Source organism: Xenopus laevis, chromosome 3L (assembly GCF_017654675.1).
Source record: "Xenopus laevis strain J_2021 chromosome 3L, Xenopus_laevis_v10.1, whole genome shotgun sequence".
NCBI lineage: Eukaryota > Metazoa > Chordata > Amphibia > Anura > Pipidae > Xenopus > Xenopus laevis.
This window is the reverse complement of record NC_054375.1, coordinates 22,998,025-23,024,560: the sequence shown is the minus strand read 5'-3', so window position 1 is coordinate 23,024,560 and position 26,536 is coordinate 22,998,025. Positions and strand designations below refer to the sequence as shown.

At 40.2% G+C, this 26,536-nt stretch overlaps 2 protein-coding genes across 6 annotated transcripts in view; one reads left to right on the top strand and one right to left on the bottom strand.

The window, feature by feature from the left end:
- The window catches only part of LOC108710783, a 314,576-nt gene extending 303,133 nt beyond the window's left edge, over positions 1-11,443 (bottom strand). The window contains exon 1 of the transcript XR_001934794.2: positions 11,305-11,443. The gene's annotated coding sequence lies outside the window, so the exon portion shown is untranslated. The remainder of the gene's footprint in view (positions 1-11,304) is intronic.
- Positions 11,444-11,491: 48 nt separating this feature from the next.
- On the top strand, positions 11,492-26,287 carry parp11.L (poly(ADP-ribose) polymerase family member 11 L homeolog). 5 transcript variants are annotated; one of them, XM_018251152.2, is made up of 10 exons: positions 11,492-11,636; positions 15,153-15,241; positions 15,820-15,988; positions 17,934-18,076; positions 18,247-18,367; positions 22,620-22,695; positions 24,110-24,182; positions 24,266-24,396; positions 24,738-24,889; positions 25,878-26,251. In XM_018251152.2, exons 4-10 carry the CDS (start codon positions 17,984-17,986, stop codon positions 26,189-26,191), a joined length of 960 nt encoding a protein of 319 aa, XP_018106641.1. In that variant the 5' UTR covers positions 11,492-11,636; positions 15,153-15,241; positions 15,820-15,988; positions 17,934-17,983; the 3' UTR covers positions 26,192-26,251.
- Positions 26,288-26,536: the final 249 nt, after the last annotated feature.

The window sequence follows — 26,536 nt, the reverse complement described above, 5'->3', positions numbered from 1 at the left end:
GAAACCAAAACTAACCCTGTTGTGAAAGTGCAGCTATCGGCCAACAAAGGAAGCAGGTGGTATAAGATCTTTTTATCAGTTTGCGGTTTTCCAGGCAGTTGTGAATACTAGTAGAATGTTCACCACTAAACATCAGCTTCCAAAGAACACATGCTGTAAGGGACATGACACACCAGGGGGCAAATTCACTAAGATTCGTAGTTGCGCCAGGCGTAACTTTGCCGCACTTCGCCGCACTTCGCCAGGCGTAGTTTCACAAGCGCTTCGCAAATTCACTAAAATCCGAAGTTGCGCTCAGGGGTAGCGTAAGGTTGCGAAGTTGCGCTAGCGTTGATTCGCTAAGCGAAGCGAAGTTACGCTAGCGATGGTTAATTTGCATACGGCGCCAAATTCAAATTTCAATGGAGGAATACGTAGAATCACTACAAATGCCTGGGAAACCTTCAAAACATCAAATAAAAATTTTATTTTGCCCTACACATATGCCCACTGTATAGGTAAGTTGCCATGAGTCAGGAAATGTAGGGGGGAAGGAGGGGAGCCCCAAAAATTTTTTCGATTTTTCTATCACCCATAATGTAGAAAACACGCCAGCGTTTTTTGGGACTTAGAAAAAATTTTGACTTTTTTTGAAGCAATCCCTATCTACTCTATTGTGCTTCGCCTGGTCTGAGGTGGCGAAGGAAGTCTAGCGTAAAAGGTAGTGTTCAGTACACTGTGCGCCTTAGTGAATTTGCGTAGTTACGTCCGTAGCGAAAATTCGCCAGGCGTAAGGGTGCGAAGTAACACTAGCGAATCTACGCCAGCGTTCGTTAGTGAATTTGCGCAGTAACGAAAATGCCAAACGCTAGCGAAGTAACGCGCTTCGGCGCTCAGTGAATTTGCCCCCAGGAGTATTGTCACTATGCTATTCCACTGAAAAGACCAAGGTAAAATATTAATCTCTTCCCATAAAAAGTCAGTGGGAATCACCCTGCTTATGGCACATTTTTCAGTTCCAATTCCACTATTACTCCCAAGGACTATGCACATTTAGCAATTTGATAACACTACCATAACCTGCAAATGTGAAAACCCAACCCCCAACCTCTGACCTAAAAATGCTTAGCAGGTATACTGACCTCGCTGCAACCATACAGATATATTTAGCAGAGGATCTAAACTGTTAGCTATAGTCTATATAGTATAACATGTGATATTGGTAACACCATTTTGGCTGTAGGTTGGGTCTGTAAAAAGTATGGGTGGAAGGAGGTGTACTCCATCCAGGTGTAAGCATTCCCTATTAACCCAGGGATGGCAGATGTATTTCTGTTGGTATTCTTTGTCATGGAAAGGGAGGGCATCAATAAGAAGAAAGAAAAGACCTTGAGTTATAGGTTATAAAGTAAGGGGAGCAAGCCTTTTAGGGTTCTTTGGACTCCATGCATGGAAGGAAAGGGTAGTGTACAAGTAAAGAAGAGAGGACCCTCAGTTCACAGTAGGTAAAGAAGGGTCCCATGAAGGTTCACTAGTAAAATATGGACTAGATCATATGTGTAGCGTATTATAGGAATAAAAACAAGCTTCTGCCTGTTAATAGAGACAGCCAAAGGCTCACTGAGGATAGCAGAATGGCCAATGCCCTAAAAATGAACTCATACGTCCCAACTGTCCCGTTTTTCACAGGACAGTCCCGATTTTGTCAGCTCAGCCTGCAGTCCTGGCTTGTTACTGGAATGCCCTGACTTTCTCTTTTATCTCCTGCACTGCACTGAACAGCCAAAAAAATATTCAAAGTTTCTAAAACCTCATTGGCTTTTGGCAGAGAGCCCAGAAGACGTGGCAGATGCTGTTACTTTTGTAACAAATTAAGATAAGTAAAGAAGCAAAGATAAGCAGGTCTCTTGGGGAAACTGTGACTTGCAGCTTAAAGGGAAATTCGCCTTCATTAGCAAAACTTAAATAACACATAAAAACCACAGAAATGTGTTCAAACTTTCATAACCTGCCAAATTTTGTAAAATGAACATGTAATTAGGAGGTGTGGCTATCAAGTGGGCATGGTCATTGCACTGCCCAGCAAATCTTTTTTTCCCTCTATTTCCAAAATGTTGGGAGGTATGCAAACTGTGTAGGATCTCAAGTGGGAAGGCCCATGGTAGAGAGAAGTCCCTTGGAGCAATATTACAAAAACCTTGTGTGCTGGGATGAGACAACTATGTGAGTACTACTGCTGGGTAGTACTCAAATATCATGTCTGTACTACCTGAGAAACATTTTATGTGTACTGCCTGAAAACAAGAGCAATTTAGCTAACAGGAAGTGAGAGTGCACATCAATTGAACTTTTAAATGGGGTGGTTCACCTTCAAGGCAACTTTTAGTATGTTACAGAATGGCAAATGCTAAGCAACTTTTCAATAGGTTTTCATTATTTATTTTTTATAGTTATTTGCCTTTTTCTTTGACTCTTTGCAGCTTTAAAATGGGCGTCGCAGACTCCCTTCTAAAAAGAAAATGCTCTGTAAGGCTACAAATGTATTGCAACTTGATATTCCTGATCTTTCTATTCAGCTCCTCCAGTTTCTTATTAAAATCAGTTGCTAGGAGAATTTGCACCCAAGCAACCAGATTGCTTAAAATGCAAATTGAAGAGCTGCTGAATAAAAAGCTAAATAACTCAAAAAACACAAATACTAAAAAATGAAAACCAATTGCATATTGTCTCAGAATATCACTCTCTACATCATACTAAAAGTTATCTCAAAGGTGAACCACCCCTTTAAGGGTTCACGGTTTCACTGAAATGCCCTGTAGGGTAGGTACTGTAACAAGTGCAAAAATGGGGAAAAACAAAAAGTTTATTCAGGTAAAGGGAAAGTTCTAAAATCAGCTTTATCACTTCCTTCATTATGTTTTGTGATTGTAGTTTATAATCTCCTAACAAGGAATTGCAGAGTAGAATGGCAATGGCTCCTACACCATGTAAGTTGAGTAACCAAGACAGAAACTAAACCCTGACCCTGCAGTAATAAAAAGTGCTTCTCTTATACAGCATGAGATACTTGTTGTGACGTCACCATTTCCTAGAGGTTACCACCTGTCTGTTCTTGAACCCTTTTCAGTTTTAGCAGGTGCTATCAGGTTCTGTAAGGGCTGCCTTCATTTCAATGATTTGAAAACAATACCAAACTTAAATAATACTTAAAGTGACTAGTTTAGTACAGTGGCAAAACTTGGTAGCCTAGGGGCGGCTAGGGGTTCCCCGCCTAGGCCGACAAAGCATCCTCCTTCACCACTACTCCGATAGCAACCACCAGGTCCTGCAGACCGCTAAATGGTTAGTGGCAGGTCGGGAGATGATGGCACTGAACGATCGTTCTTCCGATATGAAGGTAAATCTACACGTCTATGGCCAGCTTTAATCTCGCCCAGGCCCTAGTACAGTTCCATTCTTTCTATAAATGCAGTTCACAGGCTGCTTTGTGGCCTGTTCACAAATTTGGGGTTGACTATACCACAGTTACAGTTATCTTAATACTAAAGACTATAGTGGTGAAAGTAGAAGTTACTGGGCCCCACTGAAAAATCTAAATAGAGCCCCCTAAACTTTGGGAATAAACATTTCATAAACCTATACTGAAAATGCTTATTAGTTGGGCCCCTTGCAGTCATAGGTTCTCCTTCCTTTACAGTTAAGCCTTGATACTCTTTACTCCCCAGCTGCAGCCCCTTCCCAAAAAAGAGATAAATCTGCAAGGAGCAGAGTGGTTTCCTTAATTTCCCACTGCTCGTCCCTCATGAGACAGCTGTGACTAAGGGAAAGTTGGCTGAGCAGGCTGCATGGATCACCAACAGCGGGTGGGATGCTGGGAGTTGCAGTATAACAACAGCTGAGGGCTAAAGCTTTTTCCGAGGGAAGGGGACAAAGGGGCTAAGATCACCCCTGATGCTATAAAAGGGCCATGGACATCTTCATGATGCAAAGTGGTTGAGTTTCTCTTTCCAAATGGAATTATGTTATCTATAACAGTGCTGTCCAACTTCTGTGGTACCGAGGGCCAAAATGTTACTGGCCTATGTGGTGGAGGGCCTATAATAGAAGTCAGTGGCCACTCCCCCTTTTAAACCACACCCATGTTACCACAAGAAGATCATATTCACATTAACGGTGGTAGCACACCAAAAAACCAAATGGTTGGTGCTCACTGCAGGGAAATACCTCTTCACTCATATGTGAAAAATTAAAATCATGTAAAAACCCTTAAATCCATATACCTCATCCTCCCCTGTGGATAATACAACAACCCCCCAACGCATGATTCAACACCTTAGGGGCCCTTAAGAACAATTTCCAAATGCTAAAAAATCCCAAGAACAAAGTGATTTAATACATAGCCTTACGCGTTTCTTGCCTTTAGGCTATCAAAGACCCATGTAGAAAATCGGGATCATTTACAATGCCCCAAGCAGCATGCATAGTGCAAAAAGACACAGGCCTCTGCATTCTGTTAAGGATGCAAATAAGCATCCCCCATCCCATTCCTTGTGCGTCATTAAATTGAATAGCTGTCGGTATCACATATGCATTACTTCGCTGTTCTGAAATGGTCCAAAGTTTCCTGTTCCTCATATGTTTCCTCTTCGCCACATATGTTTTTCTTTTGGAGGAGATTAGTCTCCTAAATTTGGTTTTGTGCAGGTGAATAATCTTCTCCAAATGGTTTCCCACTGGCGATAAAAAGAATTGCCTGTGGTAAAACATATGTAGCATTGCCCTTAAGTTGGCCATTGATAGTCTTACGAAATGAATCGTCCCGACATTTTTCATACCATGATGATTGGTTGGTTTTATCGGCTAACAACAATATCTTTGCATGTACTGCCTATCTGAAAATATCAATGGATGACTGTCACTAATATTTCCTGGACATAACTATTGTATGATTGCTGTCTGTTAATTAATAGCCAGAATATCATCTGATTTATTTTTCCTACTTCTTCATACTGTCACGATCGCCGCCCGGAGCAGTTCCAGGAGCTCCGGGCAGCGTGTCCTCCCCTGCCGGCGTCGCTCCCAAAATGGCGGCGCCCATGGCCGCCACGTGGGTAGCGACGCTGGCGCGATGACGTCAGCACGCCGACATCGGCACAAGGACGCCAATGACGTCACTATGGCGCCAAATTCAAATATAAAAACGCTACCAAGACGCCAGAATGGCGCCCAAGTATAGGAAACATTTCCTGAGTGTAATCCTGGGTTCCCTGTGAGCTGCTATTGCTGAAATCTTGTTCCTGATTGTTATCCTGACCCTTTGCCTGGACTTTGGACTTTGCTGTTATCTGCCTGCCCGTGAACTCTTGCCTGGATTCTGACTACTCCTTCGATTAACCCTTTGGACACCGCGACCTTGCTCCCTCAAGAAGGCTTCCTCCTCGATCCTGACTACCTCCCTGGAGGGAGCTCCCGGCTCCCTGACACATACCGGTACCTCTCAAAAATGGAAAGAGGGACAAAAAGATCTGCTGGTTTTGTGCAGGTGAATAATCTTCTCCAAATGGTTTCCCACTGGCGATAAAAAGAATTGCCTGTGGTAAAACATATGTAGCATTGCCCTTAATTTGGCCATTGATAGTCTTACGAAATGAATCGTCCCGACATTTTTCATACCATGATGATTGGTTGGTTTTATCGGCTAACAACAATATCTTTGCATGTACTGCCTATCTGAAAATATCAATGGATGACTGTCACTAATATTTCCTGGACATAACTATTGTATGATTGCTGTCTGTTAATTAATAGCCAGAATATCATCTGATTTATTTTTCCTACTTCTTCATACTGTCACGATCGCCGCCCGGAGCAGTTCCAGGAGCTCCGGGCAGCGTGTCCTCCCCTGCCGGCGTCGCTCCCAAAATGGCGGCGCCCATGGCCGCCACGTGGGTAGCGACGCTGGCGCGATGACGTCAGCGCGCCGACGTCGGCGCAAGGACGCCAATGACGTCACTATGGCGCCAAATTCAAATATAAAAACGCTACCAAGACGCCAGAATGGCGCCCAAGAATAGGAAACATTTCCTGAGTGTAATCCTGGGCTCCCTGTGAGCTGCTATTGCTGAAATCTTGTTCCTGATTGTTATCCTGACCCTTTGCCTGGACTTTGGACTTTGCTGTTATCTGCCTGCCCGTGAACTCTTGCCTGGATTCTGACTACTCCTTCGATTAACCCTTTGGACACCGCGACCTTGCTCCCTCAAGAAGGCTTCCTCCTCGATCCTGACTACCTCCCTGGAGGGAGCTCCCGGCTCCCTGACACATACCGGTACCTCTCAAAAATGGAAAGAGGGACAAAAAGATCTGCTGAGCTGTAGCAAAAAAATTCTATGTTGACCATGCCCATTGTAATGCCACACCCCTAAATACCATTTAACATAATTTAACAGGTTAAGGAAAGTTTGAACACATTTCTGGGAGTATTAGGGCAATGGTTTATGTGTTATATCAGTTTTGCTAATGAAGGTGAATTGCCCTTTAAGATGTGAATCTCAGTTCTCCCAAGAGACTTACTAAGATCTTAAATAGTTATAAATGTATCAAAGTGCAGGTGCTTAGTGTTCGGGGCTCTCTGCCAAAAACTTCTTATTTAAAGGGGTTGTTCACCTGCCAAACACTTTTTTCAGTTGAATTGTTTTACATTGTTCTTCAGAAATAAAGACTTCTGTCCATTTAATTTATTTTTCACTGTTTTTGCAAGATCTAAGTTTAAAGTTTAATGTTTCTGTCTCCAGTGTTGGACTGGCCTGGCGGGACCCAGGGAAAAAACCCGGTGGGCCCCGACCCCCTCTCCCGACACTGGGGTTGCCTGAAAAAAAAAAGTTTATTCTGTTTGCAGCGCCACCTCTGCATGCGTGGCGAGTGGCACAGTTTGCGCTTGAGAGTGGCGCCGGTTGCGCAAGTGTCTCGGCATGTCACAGTAGGGGAGCATGGGGGCCCTGGGACTGCAGTCCCGGTGGGCCCCCGGCTCCCCAATCCAACCCTGCCTGCCATACGTGTTTGAGTATGGCAGTTCAGTATTTCAGGCGCAGACTAGAGAGTCTGCAACCCCCCTCCCATAGCTGCTTTAGAGGTCAAAAATTAGGCCATTTCACCGGGACTGTAGGCTGATCTAGAGTCCTGCAGCGGGTCGGGTTACCCACAAAAACCTGTGGTACCCTGCAGGGTCGCTTACTCCTTTTTTCTGACAACGCCTACTTCCGATGATGTCACTTCCAGTTTACAATGACAGCAAGTCCTGTTTTACGCCTTTTTTTCTGATCACTCCTACTTCCGACGATGTCACTTCCGGTTTACAACAACAGCACTTTCTGATTCTTGATGGTCAGCGGGTCGTGGGTCCGGGTTGCGGATAAGGTACATGTGGGTTGGGTAGCGGGTAAGAATGCAGGTTTCGGGTCCAGGTTGCGGATTCCAAAAAATTAACCCGCGCAGGACTCTAGGCTGAGCTGTCAAAATCTGGATTGTTGGGTGGTATGCAATTTAAATCTGATTTATTAGGTTTAGATGTTGCATTGAAACAAATGATCGATATCCAAACATTCGTTGTTCTAGGGATAAAATCTGAATGTCTATGACCAGCTTTAGTGCTGTTGCACCCCATTGGGGTCATAATTAACCCCTAATGCTTTTAATTATTTCCCCCAAACTCAATAATTACCCTCTGTATATGATCTTGCCAAAAAACATGTTGGTCAGAAAGCCAATGTAAAATACTTTAGTAAATAGGGCAAACATACTTGACTTGAAAAGAATTTTAACTTCAGTGAAAAAAAAAAATTGGCCTGTGGGGAAAAACACCATCTGTAGTTGAAAACGATCAAGGAAAAAAATTCACAGATTTAGCAAATCTGCTCCAAGATGTTTCAAAGTTTGGAGCTGCTCATACTATAAGAAGTGGAAGAGTTAAACCGCACTGAAATGCACTGCAATTAAACTACTTTAGCTCAGTGAGGGTTACAAAGGAAGTCTGAGGTCACAGAGGACAAGGAAGCTGGTACTGAACAAAACTTGTGAAGACAAAGCAAAACATAGAAACGATTACTATACTACAGCTGTACGGTGTCAGGGAGGAGCAACTGCACAGGATCTTAGGCTGCTCTGTGTTTCTGGCACACACAGCAATGAAAGGGTTACAGAGAGTTCATGATGTCACACTAGGTTAGGTAAGGAGACATTTAGGGGCAGATTTATAAAAGGTCGAGGTGAATTTTCTAAATGAAAAAAATTCGAATTTCGAACTACTTCGACTAGGGAATAGTCCAAAATCGATTAGAATTTGCAAAAAATTGAAAATTCAAATATCGAAATTTATCATGTACTGTCTCTTTAAAAATTCGACTTTGACCATTCGCCATCTAAAAGCTGCGAATTGCTTATTTAGCCTATGGAGGACCTCCTAGAACCCATTTGGAGTCAATTGGTGGACTTTGAATAAGCAAAGTTTTTTTTTTTTTTCTGGAAAAATCGAATGAATCTAATTCGATCGAATGCAATATTAATTTTATTCGAACGATTCAAAATCGGCTGAATACGGACCTATTAGACCCAAAAAAAACAACTAAATTTCGGTCGGTCTTTTTCAATTGAAATTTCGACGTTTTTTCAATTCGGAATTCGACTCTTGATAAATATGCCCCGAAGTGGTGGAGTCATACTTTTTTCTGCTTTTGTGAATATAAAGTCTGGTCAATAGGGGAAGGTTGAATCCCACCCTCTTGTATCTCAGCATGCATCACCTTGTGTGCAATGGGTGTATTGATGCTAGCAGGGCCCCCATCAGGGGAGCACAGGGGGTACAAGTGTACCCGGCCTGAAGGCGCCAATGTTTTTTTTAAAAAAAATTCTTTGGGGCCCCAATTTCTAATGGCGGCCCTGGATGCCAGGCACAAGAAAACACAGGCAGAGTGCATAGTACGGCATGCCAAATATTCTACCATGTCCCTTTACATATAACTTCCTGCACCAAACTATACACATAGGGGCAGATTTATCAATGGTCGAGCTGAATTTTCGAAATGAAAAAAATTCGAATTTCGAGTTATTTTTGTGTACCTCGACTAGGGGAATAGTCTGAATTCGATTAGAATTTGCAAAAGATGCAAAAATTCGAATTTCAAAAAGTATCATGTACTGTCTCTTTAAAAATTTGCATTTGACCATTCACCATCTAAAACCTGCCAAATTGATGTTTTAGCCTATGGGGGACCTCCTAGAACCCATTTGGAGTCAATTGTTAGACTCTGAAAAATCTATTTTTTGGGGGGAAAAAAACTTTAAATCGAATTCGATCAAATGTGCTATTAATTCGATTTGTACGATTTGAATACAGACCTATTCATAAAAAACGGACCTATGCGACCAAAAAAAACTTCAACTTCATTTCGGTTGGTCTTTTTGAATTTTGACGTTTTTTCAACTCGAAATTCGACCCTTGATAAATATGCCCCATAATGCTTAGTCTTTTAACAAAGACAATTCTGTTGAAAAATTGCCTCTATGCAAAGGTTACGTGATCTCTGCAGGTCCAAGACTCTGGTCACCACTGAGCTGATTCCCAAACAGCACTGCAAGGGTTAAAATGAATACCCATGTAGGAGCTGCTGTTTGCACATGTACAACATAGCCATGCAAATGATCATTTCGCTTTCTATTTTTTTGTTTCATTGTGTATAGCAATAAAACAGCAATGCAAAGGATAAAAAAAGCTGCTGGTACACAGTCCTATAATAGGACCATAATTAAAGCCATTGCTCACAACACAGATACACTCCAATACCTGTTTTTAGCCAGTCTGGGATTTTTAATGAGAGGGTTATTGTCCCTGAATAAGAGGAATTGTGCAGTTGGGGGATATAACCATGTGCTACTCACATTATAACTTCCCACTATCCCTCCATACAAACATACCCACGGCGCTCTCTGAGTTTGTATGTTCTCCCTCCTTGATATGGGTTTCCTCTGGGTAGCACAGTTTCTACCCACTCTCCCAAATATACAGGCAGATTAACGGACCCCTGATAAAACTGACCCTAGAGTGTGTGAATCTCATAAGGATAGATTGTAAGCTCCACTGGGGCAGGGGCTGGTATGAATGATGTATGAATCATGAATGATGTACAATATCTGTAAGGCACTGGGTAACATATTGGCTATAAAGGATAATACCCTGAGTTGCCATAAATGTTTACAATGCCACAGCCTTGGATTGCAACTGCACAACATGGAAAGGGTTAAAGTTAGTGTTTAGAACAAAGACTATTTAAATTTATAAACACAAGATTTGTTTAAGTGCTATCCCACAACTCAAACCTTAACTTCGCTGTTTTTGGTTGAATAGGTCCGTATTCGGCCTAATTCGTACGAATCGGAGGAATATCACATTCGATCGAATTTGATTCTATGTTTTTTCCGCCCCAAAATAACCATTGATTTTTCAAAGTCCATCAATTGACTCCAGATGGGTTCTAGGAGGTTCCCCATAGGCTAAAACAGCAATTCGTCAGGTTTTAGATGGCGAATGGTCAAAGTCGAATTTTTGAAGAGGGAATAGTCCAAATTCGATCCAAATTTGCAAAAAACTAGAAAATTAGAAAATTCTAATATATCTAAATTTATCACGTACTGTCTCTTTAAAAATTCGACTTCGACCAATCGCCATCTAAAACCTGCCCAATGGCTGTTTTAGCCTATGGCGGACCTCCTAGAACCCATTTGGAGTCAATTGGTGGACTTTGAAAAAGCAAAGTTTTTTGGGGGAAATACGGACCTATTCAATCCAAAAAAAACCCTTGAAATTAATTTTGGTTGGTCTTTTTGAATTCGAATTGCGAAGTTTTTTCAATTCGAAATTCGACCCTTGATAAATCTGCCCCTTAATGTCATTTCCCCGGGAATGAGATGCCCAGACACTCACATTTGCCTGATGTAATTAAGCAATTCTTGACTCTTGCAACAATGTAGCAAAGGTCTAGAAGCAGCGGGCGTCTGCTACAGTGTTTCAGGAGTCGCAACCTGCAGTGCAGAGGATATACACAGTCAGGCAGATAGTGCCCTCAATAGTAATGGTCTTTACACGTCACTTTACAAGCAGGGTATAGCGTAAAGCTGCATTCTATTTTATTATGCACAACAATCAAATTAAATCTTGAGTGGAGTTCCCCTTTAAAGCCCCTACCCCAGCGTAAGACTGAATAGGGGGAGCTGTGCTGCTAATAGACAGAAACTTCCCCACCCCCAAACATTCTAAAGATGAAGAACACTTACCTTGCCCAATGATGCCCCTTGCAGCTGCAGGTACAAAGCAGTGAGTGAGGAGCCCGGAGCAGACAGGCAGCAGCGCTCAAACCATTCACACAACTTGTTTACAAACTACTCCACTATGTTCAGATTGGCAGAGCAAAGAACTTGGGGACCCGCCCACTGACGCGTCTACTCACCCTTAAGCTCCGCCTCTGCTGTGACGTTACAACCACCAGACTCGCACTGTTTTGATCCGACAGCTGATTTTGAAACCGGAAGTGCCGAAGAGCTGAGCCGGAAGTCAGAGATAAAGGCTTAGATACGCGAAGGGAGGAAAAGGGTCGAGGGTTGCCAAGGTAACCGATACGCTGTGACCGTAAGAATGGGGCAGTAGGACAGCTGAGTGAATTTGGGGAGGGCATGATCTGAAGTGGTGACAGGGAGTCATGTAAAGATGCACAACCATCCTTAATGTTATCACCTGCAGAAAGCTGAGCCCGTTAGTACTTTAATGGACTCAGATACTCTATCTCAGGGCTACTTATAGTGTAGAGCATAAAGTATATATATATAGTCCCTGGGCCCCTGGCTCAGAAGGGTGACAATATGTATATTCCTCAGTGCAACAGCTACATCACCATGAAACTGCAGCTTTCTAGTTGTTGCTGCTTCCCTCTCATCATTTGGGTTTCTTATTGTAGTTTAACAGCAGTTCCAACAACAGCTGGAGGTATAGGAAATCCCTTATTTCTTTAATACCCCATCCTAGATGGACCCCAACCGTAAACGGAAGAGGAGAGAATGTTAATATGTATATTCCTCAGTGCAACAGCCACACCACCATGAAACTGCAGCTTTCTAGTTGTTGCTGTTCCTTCTCGTCATTTGGGGTGCTTGTTGTAGTTTCACAGCAGTTCCAACAACAGCTAGAGGAATAGGAAATCCCTAATTTGTGTTGACTTTCTTGCAATGCCACGGGCCTCCTTGTCTATAACCCCAGACATAAACTTTGTTCTAATTTTTGCAATAACGTATGCCAGTTTGATATTGTTGTAATTCAGCTAGATATCATAACATACCCAATTTAAATTGGGGTTGTCAACCTTCCGGGAGGTTGTTGGCCAATCCCAGTTACAGTACACTACAACCACACCCCATTGCGACCCTGATCACGTCTATAACAACTCCACAAATGCAGCATTAATATCCGAAGTGCTCCAATAAAACGTTTGAGAGTTTCTAGTGGGGTTTATTTGAGTGTGGGTAGAGGCTTGGACATGCCTGTGTGGGTTACCAGGAGATGGTTATACTGGGAGACAGAATTGGGAAGGTGCTGTATGGAATCCTGGAAATTGAGTGGAGTTGACATGGCTGATAATGTCTTAGTATTTAGATTGTACCTAGTGGGGGGGGGATGTGGTGGTATCATTATTGAATTCACAGGGGAGTGGTATTCTCTTACACACCCTCCATTTCTGTGTGATACATTTGGTGCTAAAAATGTGTGCAGGAGCGGGGCACAAAGTAAATCCTGTACGTAAAGGGGTGTTCACCTTTAAATTACCTTTTGATGTGTTGTAGACAATTTGCAATTGGTCTTTCTTTTTATTTTATATTATTTTGCTTTTTATTCAGCAGCTCTCTAGTTTGGAATTTTAGCAGATGTCTGGTTGCTAAGTTCGAGTTCACCCTAGCAACCGAGTAGTGTGGATGAAATTCTTGAAGATGAATAGTGGGAGGGTATAAATCAAAAGCTAAGTAATAAAAAGTAACAAATAAAACTGCAACGTCACAGAGCAATAGCTTTTTGTTGGCCAGGGCCGACCCCTACTGAAAGCTGGAATGAGTCAAAACAGGAAAGCATATCATTCAAAAACTATAAAAACTGAAGATCAATTGAAAAGCTGCTAAGAAAAAGGCCATTCTATAGCATGCTAAAGGTTAACTTAAGGGAGAAAAAGAAATGTATAACTGAGGGGGTGCCGACAGTAATTATAATAGCTTACCTGAGACCCAGGCAGGTACTCCTGCTCCCTGAAAACTGCGCCAGCCTGGGGTACTACTCAAGGAATGTTGAAAATGTGTTCCGTCTATTTTTAATTTAAAAGAAATACTTTTTTCCTCATTATAAATAACTGCTTACTTCTTATGGCTCAGGCTTACATAAAAGGATTTCCTTACAGAAGGGATTTAAAGGGATACTGTAGTCAGAACAAAAAAAATTTTTTTTGGTGGAAAGAAATGCAGTAAGTTTGGGGGGAAATATTTTACTGGTGAAAAGGTGGAAATTGGCATTCCATATGCTTGCAAGAAGTATTTCACTTTCTGAAATACGACCATTTTTCAGTATCAAGACCAAACAGAACCACTTATACTTTAGCTGATTGTACACAAAAACACGCAACTTATAAACCATGTAAATATAGGTATGGGATCCATTATCCGGAAACCCGTTATCCAGAAAACTCTGAATTACATAAAGGCCGTCTCCCATAGACTCCATTTTAATAAGATAATTCAGATTTTTAAAAATGATTTCCTTTTTCTTTGTAATAATAAAACACTAGCTTGTACTTGATCCCAACTAACATAATTATTCCATATTGGAGCCAAAACCAGCCTATTGGGTTTATTTAATGATTACATGATTTTCTAGTAGACTTAAGGTATGAAGATCCAAATTATGGAAAGATCCTTTGTCCTGAAAGCCCCAGGTCCTAAGCATTCTGGATAACAGGTTCCATACTTGTATATGCACTACCAATCACCCTTTCAGCAGTGGCATAACTACCGGGGGAGCAGGGGGTGCGATTGGGCCAGGGCCCGCACCCCCTCAGGGCCCCCCGGCAGCTCACGCGTCACGATTCCCGGTCGGTTCCGGGTGTACGGAGGGGGGCGGGGGGCCCGGCTGCGCGTCTCGTGCCAGGGCCCGCCCCCCTCTAGTTACGTCACTCCCTTTCAGTAACTTCGAGAAAGCCAGAGCGGATTCAGGGCAGCAGAAATGGAAACTATCGGTGCTCGGCTAGTGCATTAGGAACATGCTTATTCTGACTACTTCTGGCCCTGCTATGGTGGTCAAAGAATTGTGATTAGATGGGAATGGCAGCCATAATGGGGTGTATAGATGGTATTTGTCAAAGAATGAAAATACAGTTCTGAGTTCCCCAGAGGGATATTGTATTGAATTTGCAGGGTCATACTTTTTCAAAAGGTGAAAACAGAGCGGTCTCTATCTCCGTCTTTGAAAAACATGTCCCTTAAAACTCGATATAAGTGAATATAGGGCTGGGAAGTTCCCAACTGGTAAACTGTGATGAACTATATTTGCACTTTGTAATAAATGTGCCACTATAACTGAGCTGCTTTCTCTTTATAAATGAAATATATAAAATGTTTGTTAGCAGCATATTTTACAGCATTGTCCTTTGTGCATTAATATCCTTTGACAATTCCTAAATTGTAGGACAACGTATAGAGTCCTATAAATCTCACTGACACTAGGGAGGGCTAATTATCTTCACTGTAAGCAGACAAGCCCGGGTCTTATATTTTGTGAAACAATAAGGGCCAGGAGTCGCTCTGGGGAGGGAAAATTTGGAAATACTCTTTTCTTCTGGTGTTCCTGAACATTTAGTCATAGGCTTGTAACAACAAGTGAGCTGTTTGCAAAGCCCTACAGAGATTTGTGTGATACAACACAAAGCAGCCTGTATGGTGTTACAGGGCAGCACCCTTCTGTAAGGCAAGTTAGAGTAATAGATTTCAGAGGTGATGATTAGTGCTCTTGCCTTCCAAAAATATACAGGCCCAGGGTACATGCAGTAGAATACAGTTGCAACTTAAAAGCTAAATTTCTGATTTTTACTCTACAGCATATCTGAGATTTCCAGGACACCCAAAGAGGATCACTGGGGGCATAGACAGTGCTGTGTGGCAAGAACAGTGCTCCAGTCAATCTAAGGTTAGCGATTATATTAATTGTGGTAATGCTTAACCCATTGGCACCCTCTCAGTGAATTTCACTTTACCTGTCCTTTTAATAGGGTTGTTCACCTTTAGGTTAACTTTTAGTATGATGTAGAGAGTAATATTCTGAGCCAATTTGCAATTGTTTTTCATTTTATTAGGGTTTTTTTAGTTTTTCAGTAGCTCTGGTTGATAGTCTGAATTACCCTAGCAACCATGCATTGATTTGAATAAGAGACTGGAATATGAATAGTGGTGGGCCTGAATAGAAAGATGAGTAATAAAAAGTAGCAATAACAATACATTTTGAGCCCTATAGAGATTCAAAAACGATATAAAAAAGAAAAAATGATGGTCAATTGAAAAGTTGCTTAGAATTAACCATTCTATAACATACTAAAAGTTAACTTGAATGTTAAACACTCCTTTAAGTCAAATGCTGCCTTTGAAACTGCAGTCTCAAAGAAACAAGCTAGAAATTCACTTTTTTTATAAGACTATATCCTTATACAAGGATCAAAACCAAGTGATCAATATCCAGTTGTTTGTTTCTTGTACTTTTGACATATTCAGGTCACATTTGGACTCCCTTCTTTCTTCCCACGAGACCTGTATCAATAAAGCTGTTCATCTGGGATCAGAGGCCAAACATTCAGTGGCAGAGAAGATTCTGCTTATCCCATACATAAGAAATGTAGTGTGGATGGGAATGAAACATTTCCACTGGGCATGAAGATAGTATGTATGTTTAATTTGTTTTGCAATTCATGTATGTTGAAAATCGTAGTAATTATGGACAGGCTTCTATATCATATAAGCCGTGTTTTTTAAAAATGAAGGAGAGGGTCCAAGACTCCCAGTGTATTCTTTCCCGTGGAACATTGTTATGTAATCAAAGTTTGTTACAATATTTATAATTTAACCATAGAAGATACATTCCATAATATGTTAATTACTCATTTTATTTATTAATAAATAAAGGGCTAGACTAGCGAAGAAGCAAAAAACAAATATGGTGTAGTATTTTAAGTTCTTTCTGGAGCACCCTGTGCAAGAAGTATAGAAATCACTATTGTGAGTTCCCCTTTAAAAGAGACTTTCCTTTTTGTTCTGGTTATGTATATAGTTAAATCAGTTTTTTCAAAGACCTTCACCAAGCGGTGAAATGCCTACTTACAAGATTGTAGTAAGATTAACACGTAGTAATAATCACCAATGTTCTCCCCTTCTCCATGGACCATTGTTAGGCTCCAAAATAAGGTTACAGAAATCTCTTTTATTTCTAAACGGTTAAAAAACTTTAAAATATTCCACTCACATTTATTTCCATAAAACTTAAATACACTTAAAATACTACACCATATTTTTGTTTCTGTTTTTTGCTTTTTCCGTTTGCTTTAGGCGCTGATCCAACATTTTTCATGTGACATTTGCATGCAGCTGAGAGACTGAAAAGGAACGGCAGAAGAAAGCCAATCTATTGGCTTCTAATTTTATGCTATGTATTTTTGACATATGGATCAGTGTCGGATATTTGCTGTACAGTAGTTTGCTTCAGTGTATGGAGCCAGGTACATTAAGGAGGTTTTGGGACTCTTGTGCTTTTCTATGGGACCCAGGGGATGTGCCCCAATTAGTGGTGTAACGACCATACAGTGGACCCTTCGGCAGCCACCAGAGGGCCTAGACCACATCGTTTGCTGTATGGTAGTTCCTATTGCCAGCCCCTTCTAGTAAGGATGCTCTGAATCCACTATTTGGGATTCTGCTGAATCCTTTGTGAAAGGGTCGGGGATGGAAAAAGTGAAAAATATTTTACTTCCTTGCTTTGTTTCCCTTTCAGACCCTAATTTACATATGTAAATTAGGATTCAGTTCGGCCAGGCACAAGAATTCACCAAATTTGAATCTTGCTGATAAAAGCCGAATCCTGGATTCGGTACATCCCTACCTTCTAGTCATCTGCCACGAGTGATCACTTGGTTCCCCCCTAATGATTTATGCACTGCCACTTTTAGTTACCCAACTGACCCTAAGACAAGTTTTTGGGGTATATTTATCAAAGAATGAAGTTAGAGATCGCCAGTCATCTAGAGTGAAATTCCACCACTCTCCATTTATTTCTATGGTATTTTGAAAGTTGTATTTATCAAAGGATGATCTTTTACTTTCATCTATTAATAAATGCTCTTTTAGAAATTCCATAGAAATATATGGAGAGTGGCCGAATTTCACTCTAGAGGACTGTGGCGACCTCTTAACTTCACTCTTTGATAAATATACCCTTTTGTCTGCTTGAATATCAGTTTGCAAGTCAAAAAGTCATCAGTAAAAGCCCAGTTCATTGCCTACAACTCAATGGCCATAATAATAACAAATAACCAGTAAATCTTGATTGGTGCCATAGTGAAAACTGCTGTTCTTGCACAGAGTACGTTTTCTGGTAGCTTTATAATTTAATAGCTGGGCATAATGAAGAGGGTGTTTTAAAAAAAAACAATAAATCTGGTAGTGGATGAGATGAGATTTAATGTCATCTCATTAAAATTACTGTATGTCCAGTACCCAAGTAAAGAAATGGGGCTTACACAGACATGGGGATTTGTACGTACAGGAATACATACGTGTTAAATGTTCACAGACAATATCTAATAAAAATCTCAATAAATCTTTTCTCTTTTAAACAGAATAGCTATGTTTCAGGAGCAAGTATTGACCAGGGTTCTGGCTGCACGAAATGAAATCTGAAACAATGGAGGACATGGACATATCTGAAACACAGTGGGGCTGGTTTTATTTAGCAGAGTGTGGCAAGTGGCATATGTTTGAGGTAATTCAAGTACTATTGAATTTAGCTGGGCCCCTTGATATGCTTAATAACCAGATTACATATAAAATGTTATTCATCTAAGGAGGGGCCTGGCCAAATTATTTTGTACATAAATTGCTATATTAACAGTCATTATTTTATTCTCTCTGTGTATTACTTAATATTTTTAGACCAGCACTAGCACACAATGCTCAGTCAGCAGTGATCAAATTGAGCAGCTGTATAAAATGAATCCCCTTGGAACGCTTAATTTTACTACTGCAAAGTTTAACTATGTTCTCAGTTTTACAGGTAAGTCTTTACTATGTAACAGTGTTTATTATTCCCACTGATTTTATTTTGTGCCTTAATACAAAATAATATTTTTGTTTTAATGACATAATATGGAGAACTTATGTATACCCATATTATTCAGACTTCACAGATATGTTGCATAGGTAAACCATCATTGTTACCAGCAACCATCAGTAATTAGCCTGATTTTAGGTCTTGCACAGTTAAGTTGGCCATAGACATAACAATTACGATCTTTCCTGAAAAGATCTTTCCAATCTCCGAGACAGCACTTTGCTAAACCAGAATAACCCTTCAAAAGCTGAATCATCAGATATACAGGTAGAAACAATAGAATTCTACCTGTGTCTGACAATTTAGCACTAACAATGGCTGATGTGCGGGTGCCTTCAAAGGCGCCCAATCAAAATCTTCCGGCCAGCCTGATTGATGAGCCAGCCACTTGTCTCCCACCACTTGTTTCGTATGATATTATCAGTGCGTCTATGGCTACCTTTAGTGTTGCAAAGGAAAAATCTGACTGGTTGCCTTTACTGCACCCACTCAATACATAAATGTATAATTTACTTTTTAGAAACCGCTTACATTTCTTATTTGTCCAAAAAGTAGCACATGTGTCCTAACAGGATTAAAATGGCGTTCTGTTTGCAAAGTAGGAGAACATAATGGACAAGAAACGTAAAAAAAAATACTGCATGCACAATAATTTTTGGAAGCCATACTATACATGCACCCACCCTAAGATGCAGGAAAGAGCACTGGAAAAATTGCATTATTGCAAATCCCCCCAGGGAAAGTTATATTTATTTATTTATTTTAAGTAAGATGTGCATTTGTTGTATAACACATTGATACTTTCACAATTTTTTCCTTGTCTGTCCTCCAAACATAGAGAAACTTCAATGTGGTCATGGACCCTGGAAGCACAAACTACCATTATTTTTTCAGTGCAGTGCCTGGTTGTTATGATAAATTCAACCCTTACAATCAGTTGAAATTCCTAGCCGTATAACTGGTGAACAATTGTTAAAAAAAAACCATAAAAAATTAAAGCCAATTGTCTATTGTCTTAGAATATCACTGTATATTACATTTTCGTTAATCTATACCAAGACATTGAAATAGGCATCTGTGTATCATAACTACATTCCACTGCCTGGTTGGGGGAACCTCGTATGTGTATGTGCAGAGTAAGGGGTCATTTTCATGTGGCAACCATGGGAGCCAGAATTTTTTTTGTATGCCTCCATATTGCTCTGTACCAAAAGTTTCTCATTGGTTGTGATGTTTATTATTTTGTTGTCAAGTGGGAGACTAGTGTTTTTCCAGTTGATTGCAACTGTTAATCTTTCACCCTTTAAAATATGTTGGCACAGTCTGTACGATGAGTTGGAAGTTTTTATTCCCCCCCTAATAGCATAACAGATGGATAGTTTAAAATTGAATATGATACACTCTGGAGAGAAAGTGCATCACTGAGTACCAGTATTGAAATGCAATATTGCATGCCTGCCATATGTAGAGTATAGATTTACTTTCTTTGCAACACCTCAAATTGTGGGTCACAAAAGGGATTTATTTTGTGCAGTCATGCTGGAACCAGATAGGTTCTCTGGAGTAGTTTTGTTGATGTTTCTGTGTTTGATACACAGGAGCTCTCCTGGTTGGCCATAAGGTTGCATTGTGACAATTGTTGAGTTGAGTGTAGTGTGTAAACTCTTTTCCCTTGGAAGCATATAGTTGTATTCAGAATTTTTATAAAGTAGTTGGTTGAGTTTTTTGTAGGTTAGGTTTAGAGTTATGGACCAGCGGGCTTGTTGGCATATTGTTTCAAAAATGATGATGTTGCCTGTGTAGTGCAAATGTTGTGTAACTCTGAATAATTCTTGGGAAGGGTTGGTATTTTTCCATCATTTGTGGCAAAGTCAATGGTTTGCCATATCGTTATCGTCTAATGCTTTCAAAGTGGGGACTCCTTTGCAAGTGAAAAATCTTAATCAATTATTAGAGGGCTCAGGAGGGATGGAAAAGCTGATAGGTGATATTTTTTCCGAAGCACACGCCACAGATACAGCTTATCAACTGTAGTAGAGGGTTCCTTGAAGTACTGGAATGGTATCTTTGATAGCCATAGCACCTGGTGGCTTAGATATGGGTAAACAAGATTGGTCTTAATTTGAACCTAAAGTGTGGTTTGTTGCCTTACATGTGCAGGAGCCCATTGGGCTATCCAAGCTATTTTACTTTACACTTACATTCTGTACTGAGATACCTTTATTGTGCTTGTCTGCCATATAAAGTTGTTAATGGCAGTAAGTGGGCATGGGGCACATTTTTATAGGTAGTAATCTATTACATAGTAAGTTAGGTTGAAAAAAGACACATTTCCATCAAGCTCAACCTTTTAACTCTATTTTAACCTGCCTAACTTCTAGTTTAACCAGACCAAGGCAAAAAAAAATTTGATAAAACTATTTGAATCCTCTCTAATGTGCATCAGAGGGGGAAAAATGCCTTCTTGACTCCAAAATGGAGTCGGACTAGTCCCTAGATCAACTTGTACTATGAGCTATCTTCCATAACCCTCTATTCCCTCTCTTGCTAAAAAGCCATCCAAATACTTCTTAAACCTAAAATCTAATGTACAATGGTGGAACCTCCTATTATTTTGGGTTTCCTGTTCCAGTTGAGGAGTAAAGTTGCTGATAATAGTTAACAACTGTTTTAGCAGGGTTGGAGGAAATGTGCTCATCTGCTAATCTAATCTTATGAACCTGGGCTTGGTTTTTGATTGATTTTAGTAAGTTAGCTGGCATTTTGAATTCCTGATTTGGAGACATGTTTTGGAAACATGAAGACCATTTGTATTACCAAACAGCCTTCTGCAGGTTGCCAGTCCACTACCTAATAGCCAATCATCGACCTTATTTGGCAACCCTCAGGAATTGTTTTCATGCTTGTGTTGCTCCCTAACTCTTTTTACATTTGAATATGCCTCATGGATGAAAAAAAGGGTTGGTCACCCCCTTTACTAAAAGTGAAAGGTGAACTCCCTTCACTTTAATAAAACTATTTAACAATTCATTTTGGTCCCTGCCTGAGTAGAGATTACAGTCTGATTTCCCTAGCACAAGCATGCACACAAAGGTTATTTTTTTTCAGAAGCCAGGTTCAATGCTAGCAGGTTTTTTAATGTGGGAGGAAATTGGAGGACTCCAGCCTTCCACTCAGCAAAGATATAAAAAATTCCTTGTATGCCCTGCCCTGGTTGGATTTCTTTTTTTTTTGTAAAGTCTTGGTACAAATGAGAGGCACTAACAAATTTATATTAATATAACCACACTTTTCTTTTCAAAGAATGCTTAAAGTGTTTTCCTTATAAAATCAATACTGACTTCTAGTCTGGGCATGCTTTCGGCTTGATTTCAGAGCTAAATTCTTCACCAGGTGAAGGGAACATTTTGTTTAGCAATTCTTTTTTGTTAAACTTAGTTTTATAGGTATGATTCTTAGACCAAAATGATTTATGGAGTGAGGTGTCCTTTCATAGTAGAATAGGCTTGTTTATTAGGCAGTGGTCAAGTAAACATGGACACAACCCTCAAAAACCCTTTTTATGTCTTTATTTCATGCAGAGGGTTTCATGCAGATGGGGAAGGAATATACTTAATGGGGAACTAAATCCTCAAAAAGAAAATGCCCAGAAATTCTGTATTTTATATCTTGAACTCTTGAACTAGTAGTAGTAGTAGCCATCGACACTCCACATGCCCAGAGAGTTCTGGGCTGCTGTTGACAAGCTAAGCATAGAGGCGTAGTTCTCCTTTAAAGTATTTTTCTCTCTTTTTTTCTGGAGCTTACTTTAATAGACTCCTGGTTTATTAAGTCTTTGCAACATGGCTGCCTTCCAGGTGAACTTAAGGACTGCAAGAGAAATCTAGGATTACATGAGCATGTGCTATCTTGCAGACAGTCGCAAGGTTCCACTAGGAGCTTGAGGCAACAGGACAACATTCCCAAATACAGTCCATCCAACCTTATGTACAATAGTGTTGACACTTCACTGAACATTGTGCCCATTTCACCCTGAGATAAGATGCATCCGAAGCCAAGTAATTGTTGTTTAATCATGTGATCTACATGCAGAATTTGTTGGATGCTTATGGGTCACTTTTTTTTTCTTCCTTTTATTTATAACACTGTTGAAAAAAAGTGCTTGTGTTCATTAGTTATTCTTCGTCCTGTACAGAGATGACCCAGACCAACCTGTGTACCTGGAAAAAAAGGCCAGTCAAAAGAGCTCCATTTTCTCTCACAGCATTCAGGTAAAAAAAAAGAAAAAAAACTGCCATCCCCCAAAGAAATCATAATGAATTTGAACCCTTTTTCTCTAAAGTCAGCTAATAGACTATTAGGGGGCTATTTATCAAAGGTCGAGTGTTAAAGAGTTTTTTTTCATGAAAATCGTCATTTTGTAAGCTGACTGGGAGATCGGTATTTCTGCGCATGCACAGTTAGAGCAGTTTGCTGGTTTGCGACAACTACACTGGATGTATCTGCGACGAGGGTTAAGTATGGAGTATGGGGCATTTCCCCGGGGGTGTAGTTAGCTTGGGGGGAGGAGGGAGGGGGGTCTACCTGGGGTGGTGGGTACACTTTTTTTTGCAAAAGGATTTCCTTCTCCTTTAAGAAAGAACTTGAGTGGAAAAAATCTGATTCTGCGAGTCCCGCAACCCGAAAACAAGTTCAGGCAAAACTCTCCAAAATAAAGATCCCAACATCAAGTAGGCTGTTAAACTCTTCAAATGGTTCCAGGGACCTCTGCCATTGACTACTTATGAACCTCGGCAGGCTTCAGGTGGTGTATTGTTGGGTCCAAGCTACAGTTGGACCCCCATTTTATGTTTTTCAGGGGACCATAAAAAAATGGTGTAAAAGCCACGAAAATGTAAATCAGGGAAATGTATTATGCATAATATATAGGTGGGACCACAAAACAAGTAAAATGAGGGAAAACTTAAAATCAGGGGATGTAAAATAGGGGATCTACTGTATTTCCATGGTCGAGGTATATTAAATCTCAAATATTCACGTTCTTTTTTAAAACGCGATCGATTCAAGGTTTTTTTAACCCGAAAATGTGAGTTTTGACCAAAAATACAACTCGAATATTCACATTTTTGTGGAGAAAAACTCGAACCTTATAATAAATCTGCCCCTTAAAATACATAAATTCATGAAATCTGTACCTGTAATAGGGTGGAAAACTGCACCTTGTATAAAGGGTGGAAAACCGAACCTTGTGTAAATAGTTGAACTGGATTGATCACTGTTTAATTTAGGTAAACTCCTCCTTTTACAGATCACTTTTGCAAGTGGAGCTAAGTAGGCATTAGCATGAATCCTGATATCATGTAGCATTTGTGATCTATAAACTGATGGCTTGCCTATACTTGTTCTCAACTATAGGGACCTAAGTAGCAGATTACTATAAACATACCATTCATATAAAAGTAGACCTACAATAGCTCTACATTATCTAACGGAGTCTAACGTGTATGGCCCCTCGTGCAGTATCTGTCCATTTGGCAAATCCTTATATTTTCTATTAGGCTTGAAATTATCCATTATATATTTTACATTATGATTTTGCTGCACTGATAGTTCAGAAGTCAGAACTGGTAAATAGTATATAATGGTTGTGAATGAAAATAACCTGTTGTATCCCTTTTGTGGCAGTTATATATGTGACAATGGTTCTATTCCGCTGCCATCACACTGGGAGCATGTAAACGACTCTGAACCCTATCAGGTAATTGAGAGCCTCTAGAATAAACTCTTCACTGATTTAAACGCATTCTTGTACCAGATGATTTGTGTATTTTTTATTTTCAGCTTGTTCCATTACTAAGTATTTCTAACGAATACAGTGAAGTTGCTAGCCGCTTCGGTAAAACCATGGATAGGAGCTGCATTAAAAGCGTTCATAGGGTTCAGAACCTTGATTTGTGGGAGTTTTACTGCAGGTGAGATCCTTTTTCTCAAACCAGTTAAAAGTGAATTAAATCTCCATAGAGAACTGAATCGGTTGCTGTTGCTGTACCATTTTTGTCTCACAATAGCCATATTAAAATCCTGTTTGCCTCTTTCAGCATCTATTTCTAATTGTTAGTTTGGCTTGCTTCATCCCATGTGTCCCAAAGTGCCTGGGAAACATGGCTAAATCTAAAGTAGCTATTGAAGTGGATAATCTGTATGTAGGTCAATTCCTTAAACACCAATTGGGTCCTACTGGTCCTTTTCAAGACCAAGTATGTGGATTCTAAAGTATCTGTCATAATTCTACATATTGTTTTGTGCTCTGCAGGAAAAAAGCTCAGCTGAAAAAGAAAAAAAGAGTTTCGGAAATAAATGAAGAAATGCTATTTCATGGCACTGACACTGCATTTGTAGATGCAATATGCATTCATAATTTTGACTGGAGGATAAATGGCATGCACGCTGCTGCCTATGGAAAAGGTAGACCATATTATTATACAAGTTTCATGTCCATGCTGAATAAAATATACTGTTTATTCCTTGGTTCCTCCATTGCGTGCCACTCTTGACAACTTTTTGAAAATTGGGCCAAAACAGGACAGCCAGCACGAATGGCAGCAGAGGACAGGAGTCATGTGGACATAATTTTTGGATTTTTGGAATAAGTATCTATGCCATTGTCATAGCGGTGTATTTTGCAAACGAAAGGTGAAGGATAAATATATCCTTACAAGTTATTTGGCCTAGGGGTTTTTCTTTCACATTTTTTAAATGCCCAAAAAAAATATTCCAAATACTTTTTTTAAAGTCAAGCAAAATAAACTTTAATTACACTATATAAATTATTTGAATCTTGTTCCGTTCGATCTGGGAACTCATAATTATAGCAAGCAGGCATGTGCCATTTTGTGGACACTGTTATAAATTCAAGCCTTGCATCATCTCAAAATCTTGTTTATGCACCAGAATGCAGGACCTGATGTCCATCCCCATGCACTGGTTACACAATTAAATGGTAAAGAGAGAGGGGGAATGTCGGGAGTGCAGAGACCTCTAGTAAGTGTACAGTTAAAGTAATTGCCTGTTTGATTGACAGCTGAGATTTTTAAATGTGTTTACAATAGCTATGAATGCTTTAATAAAAAAAATAATTTGGATTTCATTTTATTATATAGCTTTTTATGTCGGGGTGACAGGTCCACTTTAAGTGATGATGATGTCACATTTAAACTTTTTACTTATCCTCTAGAATTTCGCTGTAAAGAATTCTCCCTTAATCTTTGACAATAAATTTAAAGGCTACCCTTGGAGAAATGGCATAACTTATGATTCGGTCTCAGAACTGTAAATTGCAACACGGGCCCAGTACCCGGACCCTGCCTGTTTGTGTCTATAAATTACTAACCCACTCATTAGATTGCAAACTGTTCAGATCAGTGTCCTTAACCCTTGTTACATGTTATTTCAGGGACATATTTTGCAAGGGATGCATCGTTATCAAGCCAGTTTTGCAAAAACAATGGAAAACACGGAGATACACTGCAAAGCCATGGTATTGACTTGAATAGGTGTTCTTCGTGGTCGAAAAAATGTATGTTTCTTGCCAGAGTACTTGTCGGGGACTATGCTGTTGGGAACTCAAAGTACATTCGACCTCCTTCAAAAGACGGCACTTTGGTAAACTTATATGACAGCTGTGTCGACGACCCATTCTGTCCCCGCATTTACGTCATATTTGACTCCACCCAGATTTACCCAGAGTACATCATACAATTCGCTTAGTTGATATCTGCAGCCACCTTCTTACCAGTCGATTGCACTCATTACAAGTTGTGAAAAGTACAGTGACTAAACCCCTTCATTTCATGGAGAAAAAAAGACTTTCATTGTCGTTTATATTTTGGTTCACTGGTCATAATGTGTTTTGTAGCTTATTTGATCAGAATGCTGCTATGGTGAATATCTGTAACAAATTATTTTCTCTTAAAGCATCGTTGCAAACTGGCAACAACAAGGGCACCTACTGTGGTCCATATAAGATATTGAATCTCTGCTGACAAACAAGTGATCTGGGAGTGGACTGGCCAAGCAGGAGGATAATCGAATGCCTGGCAAAGATAACCCACC